The sequence below is a fragment of the Colobus angolensis genome, unplaced genomic scaffold (genome assembly GCF_000951035.1).
Source record: "Colobus angolensis palliatus isolate OR3802 unplaced genomic scaffold, Cang.pa_1.0 Scaffold247, whole genome shotgun sequence".
Lineage (NCBI taxonomy): Eukaryota > Metazoa > Chordata > Mammalia > Primates > Cercopithecidae > Colobus > Colobus angolensis.
Window position 1 is genome coordinate 57599 of NW_012115677.1, and position 9477 is coordinate 67075.

Sequence of the window (9477 nt, forward strand, 5' to 3'; positions counted from 1 at the left end):
GGCCGTCTGTGTAGTTTCTAATTTTCATTGTGTAAAGTACATGGGATATTGTTACACTATGGAAACATTGCAGACATACCAAATGGACATAGATTGTGCTTTTGAAGACAACAGTTAACTCTTTTTGGAATTTTAACAGATTGGTTTCAAAATAGATTCACATCTTAAAACTAAATATTTGTGCACATCCTTAATTTTTGGAGACATTTTAATTTCTAATACAGCACTAAATCTCTAAATGTCTATTGACAACAGAATGTGGAATTCCTCTATTATTAAACAAGTAAAAAGAAAAAAATGGACTCTGAAAATCTCAATCAGCTTAGCACTGTGATTTTATCCACTGGACAAAAACTTATTTTCACATAACATTTCTTATTTTCGACACCAAGTCGATACCAAGTGGAAAGCAAAACTTTGTTCTCCTATTGCCAAGAGATACTTTTCTGACGTAAGAAAAACAACATAATTAGAAAATACAAATGTTAAAGCTTTTAAAATACTTTTATTAATTTTAGGAGTTAAGAAGTTTCCATTATTTGGCTCCAAACCAGAAGACTCTGTTCCCTGTATATAGAATAGGAGTAATGTTTGAAAACAACTGGCTGCTGTTTAAGACTGAAGATTGTCATGATTATTCATCCTAATCCCGATGCTGAAGTAAGATTGTCTTGGAAATACTAAGTTGGGTAAGTACTTTTATAAAGGTTTATGTTGAGCGGAGAGAAAATACTAATAGAAAAAGATGTGAAATTTTTAAAGTGCACTTTCAGATCAGCAGGGGAACTGTTACCTCAGTCTCATGCTATTTTGAGGCTAATAATTCAGGAATTTCAGTAATTTGTGGCTAATTAAGTTTAGGCTTGAGGCAGTTTTCAAACAACAGTGAGTTACATTTGAAATTTGTTTTAATTATAAATTCAGAATTCTCAAAAAGCATATTTAACTTAAAACATGCCTAGTTACAGTACTAATGTGATTGTCAATTATGCCTTATTATTTATTACATTGTTTCTGTAGGAAAGTGAATTCTGCATTTAAATCTCAGGGAACCAGTCAGAAGCATCTGGATTAGGCATTTAGTGATACAAGGATCCAGAGTAACAAAATATTATGTATCATCCACATTCACACAACAGGTGATACCCCTGTAGGTTAATTATTCTCGATATTCTAAATTAAGAGACACAGAATACTTATGTGAGTCAACAGCTCTATTCTGTCTTCACTACTGGGTATCAACTGTTATAAACTGGAGAATATGTGTGGCTAAATGCCGTGTTTTTCATTTTTAATTGATCTTTTTCTTATTGCTTGAGTTCTTTGTCTTTCTAGGATTTCTTGTAGAAACCTCAAAATGGTTATAAAGTGTATCACCGATGTGGTGTTACAGTTAATGTGTACTTTGAAACTAATGAATGTTTTTATGTAATTAAATATCTTTCTGCCTAAATGACCTACTTAGTATTTTATTTTTAAACTAATGAGTAGTCATTAAATGTTCTATTTTTTTGAGACGGAGTCTCGCTCCATCACCAGGCTGGAGTGCAGTGGCACGATCTTGGCTCACTGCAACAACCTCCGCCTCCCGGGTTCAAGCAATTCTCCTGCCTCAGCCTGGTGAGTAGCTGAGACTACAGGTGAGCACCACCACGCGCAGCTAATTTTTTTTTTTGTACTTTTAGTAGTGATGGGATTTCACCATGTTGGCCAGAATAGTCTTGATCTCTTGACCTCGTGATCCGCCCGCCTAGGCTGTCCAAAGTGCTCGGATTACAGGCATGAGCCACAGCACCTGGCCTTTAATTGTATTTTTTAACACTAGAATTTGGTACTTAAAAGCATTAAGTTTGGAATCAAATCAACCCAAGATTCCAGCTCTGGCACTTTCCTAACACCTAACCACTTTAAGATCCAGCTTATACATCGTTAAGATGAGGATAATAATGATTCCTAGGGTTAATAGGGTTATGACAATTAAATTGTATGATACTGCAAAGTTTTTAGGCCAGTACCTGACATATAATGACTCTCAAAATTATTATTATTATCTGTTTACACACATTAATTATATCCTTTTCTGGATATTCTATATAGTTATTTTTTATAAATAATGTTTATTCTTACCATCAGTTGACCAGCTTATTCTTTCCTTTTCTCTTGAGATTTATAATTAATCACTTTCATTATGTTCTAATGAAAACAGAGACATAAGTGTCACACCACAAACAATATGATTACTCAGGTGTATTCAAATTATTTGGCACCCCAGAGCTAACCTATCTAGAGCAGCTATAAATAAACATGTGAAAACTCTTAACCAAGTTACTTGTAGTTCGGAAGAATTGGCCTTCAGTTCTCAGGTAATTTGTTTAGACTATCATATATAGTGTCAGCAATCATTTAATTATAATATTGGCATTTAGAAACTGATTTTAAACTAAATACCTTCTTTTTTAAATTTTTTTGATTTCTACCTTTTATGTTCGGGGTACATGTGCAGGATACGTAGATTTGTTACATAGGTAAGCGTGTGCCATGATGCTCTGCTGCATAGGTCATCACATCACGTAGGCATTAAGCCCAGCATCCACTAGCTGTTTTCCTGATGCTCTGCCTCCTCCTACCCCCAACCCTCCAACAGGCCCCAGTGTATGTTGTTCCATTCCATGTGTTCTCATGATTCAGCTCCCACTTATAAATGAGAACACGTGGTGTTTGTTTTTGTTGTTGTTGTTCCTGTGTTAGTTCACTGAGGATGATGGCTTCCAGCTCCATCCATGTCCCTGTAAAGGACATCATCTCATTCCTTTTTATAGCTGCATAATATTCCATGGTATTATAAGTACCACATTTTCTTTATGCAGTCTATCATTGATGGGCATTTAGGTTGATTCCATGTCTTTGCTATTGTGAACAGTGCTGCAGTGAACATATGCATGCATGTATCTTTATAATAGAATGATTTATATTCCTTTGGGTATATACCCAGTAATGGGATTGCTGGGTCAAGTGGTATTTCGGCCTCTACGTCTTTGAGGAATCACCACACTGTCTTCCACGATGGTTGAACTAATTTACACTCCTACCAACAGTGTAAAAGCATTCCTTTTTCTCCACAACCTTGCCAGGTTGTTTTTTGACTTTTTAATGATAGCCATTCTGACTAGTATAAGATGGTATCTCATTGTGGCTTTAGTTTGCATTTCTCTAATGATCAGTGATATTGAGCTTTTTTTTTTCTTTCATATATTTCTTGGGCACATGTATTGTCTTCTTTCAAGAATTGTCTATTTGTGTCCTTTCCCCACTTCTTAATGGGGCTGTTTGTTTTTTCTTGTAAATTTGTTAAGTTCCTTAACAAGGAACTACATGATTCTTATCAAAAAGGATTGTGGGCAGATTTTATGAGCAGTCTTTAAATATTTGGGAGCTAAAGGTGTAATATAAAATGAAAAGAGCAGTGACATCAATGCCTTTCACTTCAGGGATGGTATAATTTTTCTTTTTTTTTTTTTTTTTTGAGACGGAGTCTCACTCTGTCACCCAGGCTGGAGTGCAGTGGCCGGATCTCAGCTCACTGCAAGCTCCGCCTCCCGGGTTCACACCATTCTCCTGCCTCAGTGTCCCGAGTAGCTGGGACTACAGGCGCCGCCACCTCACCCGGCTAGTTTTTTGTATTTTTAGTAGAGACGGGGTTTCACCGTGTTAGCCAGGATGGTCTTGATCTCCTGACCTCGTGATCCGCCCGTCTCGGCCTCCCAAAGTGCTGGGATTACAGGCTTGAGCCACCGCGCCTGGCCTAATTTTTCAACTTTATAATAATTGCTAGATATTAGACCTTTGTCAGATGGATAAATTGCAAAAATGTTCTTGCATTCTCTAAGTTGTCTGTTTACTCTGTTGATAGTTTCTTTTGCTGTGCAGAAGCTCTTTAGTTTAATTAGATACCATTTGTCAATTTTTGCTTTTGTTGCATTTGCTTTTGGCATCTTTGTCATGAAATCTTTGCCTGTGCTGTGTCCTGAATGGCATTACCTAGATTTTCTTCTAGGTTTTTTATAGTTTGGGTTTTATACTTAAGTCTTTAATCCACCTTGAGTTGATTTTTGTGTATGGTGTAAGGAAGGGGTCCAGTTTCAGTTTTCTGCATATGGCTAGCCAATTATCCTAGCACCATTATTAAATAGGGAATCCTTTCCCCATTGCTTGTCTTTGTTAGCAAATACCTTTTTTAAAAAATTATTTTATATCTTGCAAGATTTCATGCTATGTTAAATTTGTTCAGGATTTTGGGTAGTACACAGAGAATCCTTTATACATGACCTGTTATTTAATATGAGGATTGTAAATATTTTAATCTAATAAAATAAGTGTGGTTTGATTGATAATGTGATGATAGTAAGAATGCCTTTTTTTTCTTTCTTATAACTTCTATAAGAAACACACCCCCAGGAACACAATAATACTATGAATGTCCTTTTTATATATTTTGTTTTCCACTTAAAATATTCAAATATGAACTTTGCTTCTTAGAGAAAAGTGGTTAGGTAGTGGTCTCGAAGTGCTTAATCACTTTGTTTATATTCCTTCTTTTAACATATTACCATTTAGTTATGTTTATTAAATAAGTGTTTTAGTTAGATATGTAAACAGAGTTTGTTTAGAGAATAATATTTTTTCTTTTTCAGGATAATCCAAATCTACTTCTGGAACCATGAAAATTTTGCTAGTTTTTGACTTTGACAATACAATCATAGATGACAATAGTGACACTTGGATTGTACAATGTGCTCCCAACAAAAAACTTCCTATTGAACTACGTGATTCTTATCAAAAAGGATTTTGGACAGAATTTATGGGCAGAGTCTTTAAGTATTTGGGAGATAAAGGTGTAAGAGAACATGAAATGAAAAGAGCAGTGACATCATTGCCTTTCACTCCAGGGATGGTGGAACTCTTCAACTTTATAAGAAAGAATAAGGATAAATTTGACTGCATTATTATTTCAGATTCAAATTCGGTCTTCATAGATTGGGTTTTAAAAGCTGCCAGTTTTCATGACGTATTTGATAAAGTGTTTACAAATCCAGCAGCTTTTAATAGCAGTGGTCATCTCACTGTGGAAAATTATCATACTCATTCTTGCAATAGATGCCCAAAGAATCTTTGCAAAAAGGTAGTTTTGATAGAATTTGTAGATAAACAGTTACAACAGGGAGTGAATTATACACAAATTGTTTATATTGGTGATGGTGGAAATGATGTCTGTCCAGTCACCTTTTTAAAGAATGATGATGTTGCCATGCCACGGAAAGGATATACCTTACAGAAAACTCTTTCCAGAATGTCTCAAAATCTTGAGCCTATGGAATATTCTGTTGTAGTTTGGTCCTCAGGTGTTGATATAATTTCTCATTTACAATTTCTAATAAAGGATTAATATGCCAGCAATTGAAAAGTGTATCACTTAAGATTAGGTTCAGCAGCATAAAACTAAAACCTCAAATACCAGACGCTTAAAAAAAACAGACAGAGAATTTTTTTTTTCCTCTCACATAAAAGAATTCCAGAGGTAAGTATTTCAAGTTGCTGTATTAGTCTACCAAGCTCAGCACTTGGCATTCGACCCTTGATCCAAGGTTGCTGGTGAAGCTCCAGCCCTCACAGCAGCACTCTGGCCAGCAAGGAGGGCAGTGAGAAAGTTACATCCCCTGTCTAAAGAAATTTCTCAGAAGTTGTACCCAACACTTCTATTGAAATGTCATTGGCCAAACTTAGTCATAATGCCTTACTTGTAAATAGCAAAGAAAGATGGAAAATAGAGCTTTCATTCCAGGTAGTCACATGCCCAGGAAAAGTTGGGGAAAAAGTACAGAATTGAGGTAGGTACAGCTAGTGGTCTCCACTAAAGGTGGTTGATAGGTTATATTTTTAAATTTATTTCTCGAGCAAGTAAGCATATTTTATTCTTTTAGATATTCCTCCTCTTTTGAGATAAGGTCTCTGTCACCTAGCCTGGATTGCAGTGACTTGATCTTCACACACTGCAGCCCCAACCTCCCGGACTCAAGTGATGCTCGCACCTCAGCCTCCTGAGGAGCTAGGACTACAGGCTCGCACCACCATGCCAGCTGTTTTGTTATATTTTGTTGGAGATGAGGTCTCACTACTTTGCACAGATCTCAAAATCTTGGATTCAAGTGATCCTCCTGCTTTGGCTTCCCAAACTGCTGGGATTACAGGCATGAGCCACCATGGCCAGCCAGATATTTATTTTGAAAGTATGTCCAGTAGTCACAGATCTTAAAAAATAAAGCCTGATGCTTTATTCACATAAGAATAAAAGGCTGCCAAATTTATATAATATCCTCCCAAACCAGTGTATTTTAAAGGTAGAGATGCAGTATCTATTGTTGAAGTTTTCATCAATTTCAGACTTTCCATTTGAAATGAAGTACTATTATACTATTAATGTCCTTCAAATATTCTAACTTTATATCATCGCACCATAGACAACTACAGTAGCTAGTTTCATCAGTGTGGTGTTTATATTTGGCAATGCAGTTTTGAGCAATTCAATACTGTATATAATTTGCAGCAATACTTAATATTTAAGACTTTCTTTTTTTTTTGTTGTTTTGTTTTGTTTTTTTTGAGACGGAGTCTCGCTCTGTCGCCCAGGCTGGAGTGCAGTGGCCGGATCTCAGCTCACTGCAAGCTCCGCCTCCCGGGTTTACGCCATTCTCCCACCTCAGCCTCCCAAGTAGCTGGGACTACAGGCGCCCGCCACCTCACCTGGCTAGTTTTTTGTATTTTTTTAGTAGAGACAGGGTTTCACCGTGTTAGCCAGGATGGTCTCGATCTCCTGACCTCGTGATCCACCCGTCTCGGCCTCCCAAAGTGCTGGGATTACAGGCTTGAGCCACCATGCCCGGCCATATTTAAGACTTTCATATAGGGATATTAGCAAATATCAAGTGATCTAAAATGTTTTATAAGTCCATGCTAATTTCTAGATTCATGTTTTAGCCATAAAAATGCAGTATTTAATAATATTGTATTTTCCAAATTATGGAAAGCTCCAGAAATAGAAATATTCAATATAATTAGTACTCGCGAATCTTTTTTCTAGGTTGAAAAATCTTTGTTTTGCTTTAGGTTATATTATGTTGAAACACATCTGTGTTTCAGATGTTTTCAGAGCTGAGGTCTCAGCTGAGGCTCCACTGAAGCAGGATTCACTTCCAAAATAAGAGTTGTTGCCAATATTCAGTTCCTAGCAAACTACTGGAACAAGAATCTGTTTTCTTGCTGACTTAATTTCTTGCCATGTGGCCCTCTCCAAATGCTGGACATAAAAAAGTAGGCTGAGCACAATGGCTCACACCTATAATCCCAGCAGTTTGGGAAGCCAAGGTAGGAGGATCACCTGAGGCCAGGAGTTCAAGACTAGCCTGGGCGCTATAGGGAGACCCCCATCTCTACAATAAATAAAAATAAAGGCTTTCATTTACAATGATGGTAGACCAAGAAATTTGTCCTAGATATTCACTGAGAACATCTATAAAAGCTGGCAGCTGAACAAAATTTTAAAAACATCTGGACTGGGTGTCATGGCTCACACCTTTAATCCCAGCACTTTGGGAGGCCAAGGTGAGGGGATCACATGAGCTCGGGAGTTTGAGAACAGCCTCGGCAACATGGGGAGACCCCATCTCTTAAAAAAGAAAAAAAAAGATACACTTAAAATAAATTAATTAAAAACACCTGGTTGCAGACATCAGCGAGCTGGCAACAATGAAGAATTCCTAAGGAGACAGAAACTTTGTTAGGGAAGCCCTTTTCCCTTTGGCCAGTTCTGTAAGTGGTAAGTGATTGCTCAGATGTTGAATGGCCATTTTGATAACCTCATGGGACAAGGAAGAAGGGACCTGCACTGGTAAACCCTTTCCCTTACTTGGGGTGAGGATCCCAAATGGCTACTCATTAGGAGTAACAGTGGTCCAGAAGTAAGCAGGACTTCAAAGGGATGGCAGCTCAGCTTCAAATACCCTCAGTTTCTGAAATTAGATTGAGGTTATCTAAGGTTTTTAGAGCTCCCAGATGCATGGCAGAAGCAAATCTACATTTGCTTTTCCGGAAGAAATTAACATCCTAGGTGTAGCAGACAGACTCTAAGGTGGCCACTATGATCCCTGTCCCCTGGTATTCCTTGTGTGGAGGGAGACTCCTATGACTTGATTCTAATTCATAGACTACCACGAAATGATGAGATGGACATGATTACACCAAATTCTAATATTCATCTTATTAAGAGACTCTTGTTGACTTTGAAGAAGCAAGCTGCCATGCTGTAAACCAGCCGCTGGAGAGGGCCTCATGGCAAGAAACTAAGGGTGGCCTCTAGCCAGTAGTCAGCAAGAAAACAGATCCTTGTTCCAGTGGTGTGCTAGGAACTGAAGATTGCCAACAACCTTGTTATTTTGGAAGTGAATCCTGGTTCAGTGGAGCCCTAGCTGAGACCTCAGCTCTGGCTAACACCTTGATTGCAGCCTTTTGAGACCAGGAAACAGAAAGAAGCCAGCTAAATCTGTGCTTGGACTCCTGACCCACAGAACCTGTGAGATAATAAATGTGTCTTGTTCTTAAGACACCAGATTTGTGGTAATATTGTTATACAGTGTAGAAAACTAACAAATTAGGCCTCAAAATCTACGAATAGTTTTGCAGGTGTACTGTAGAACACACAAAAAGTAGCCACACAAAGAGACATGAGTGAGCACCAGCAGAAGCTTCTATTTAAACATCTGTAGGGACCTCCAGATATTGGAGTTTTCAGAGACAAGCTTAAAAAAAAAATTAAACTTACAAGAATTTTGGCAAAGCATTGAAAAATATATTAAAAACAAAATGAAACAGCTAGATGGGAGAAATAAGTTCTAGCATTCTTCTGCACTGTAGGATGACTATCATTAATAATAATATATATTTCCAAATAGAGGATATTGAATGTTCCCAACACAAATGAGAAATGTTTTGAGTTGAAGAATATGCTGATTTCCCTGATCTAATCACTATACAGTAAATGTATCAAAATATCACCATATATGTCATAAATACGTACAATTATTTTGCATCAATTTAAAAAAATTTTTAAAGGAAACACTAGAACTGAAAATAGCATGATTGAAATTAGGAGCTTGATGGATAGAATTGACAGAACAGGCATAGCTGAAGAAAGAATTGGTGAATGAACACAAGTTACAAGAAAAAATCCAGAATGATGCAGAGAGACAAAATAATAAAAACACAGAAGTTGAGACAGGGATTTAGTAAGAAGATATAACAGAGGAAATTTATGTCCCAAGAGAGGAGAAAGAAAATGAAACATAAGCAATAGTTTAAGAGATAATTATTGGCTTGCATGCGGTGGCTCATGCCTATAATCCCAGCACTTTGGGAGGCCGAGGCGGG

At 37.2% G+C, this 9477-nt stretch overlaps 2 protein-coding genes across 6 annotated transcripts in view; both read left to right on the forward strand.

Annotated features, from left to right (window-relative positions):
• PHOSPHO2 (phosphatase, orphan 2) overlaps positions 1-5454 on the forward strand; it is an 8049-nt gene extending 2595 nt beyond the window's left edge. For 3 of the 5 annotated variants that reach the window (XM_011945908.1, XM_011945907.1, XM_011945910.1), the window contains exons 3-4: positions 519-689; positions 4692-5454. In XM_011945908.1, the coding sequence (XP_011801298.1) occupies positions 4718-5443 (726 nt within the window). In that variant the 5' untranslated portion in view covers positions 519-689; positions 4692-4717 and the 3' untranslated portion in view covers positions 5444-5454. Of the gene's footprint in view, positions 1-518; positions 690-1020; positions 1140-4691 lie in introns of all 5 variants that reach the window. The other 2 variants (XM_011945909.1, XM_011945911.1) reach the window with 2 other exon arrangements.
• LOC105514510 (kelch-like protein 23) overlaps positions 1-9477 on the forward strand; it is a 60617-nt gene that overhangs the window by 2539 nt on the left and 48601 nt on the right. The window contains exon 3 of the mRNA XM_011945906.1: positions 519-689. The gene's annotated coding sequence lies outside the window, so the exon portion shown is untranslated. The remainder of the gene's footprint in view (positions 1-518; positions 690-9477) is intronic.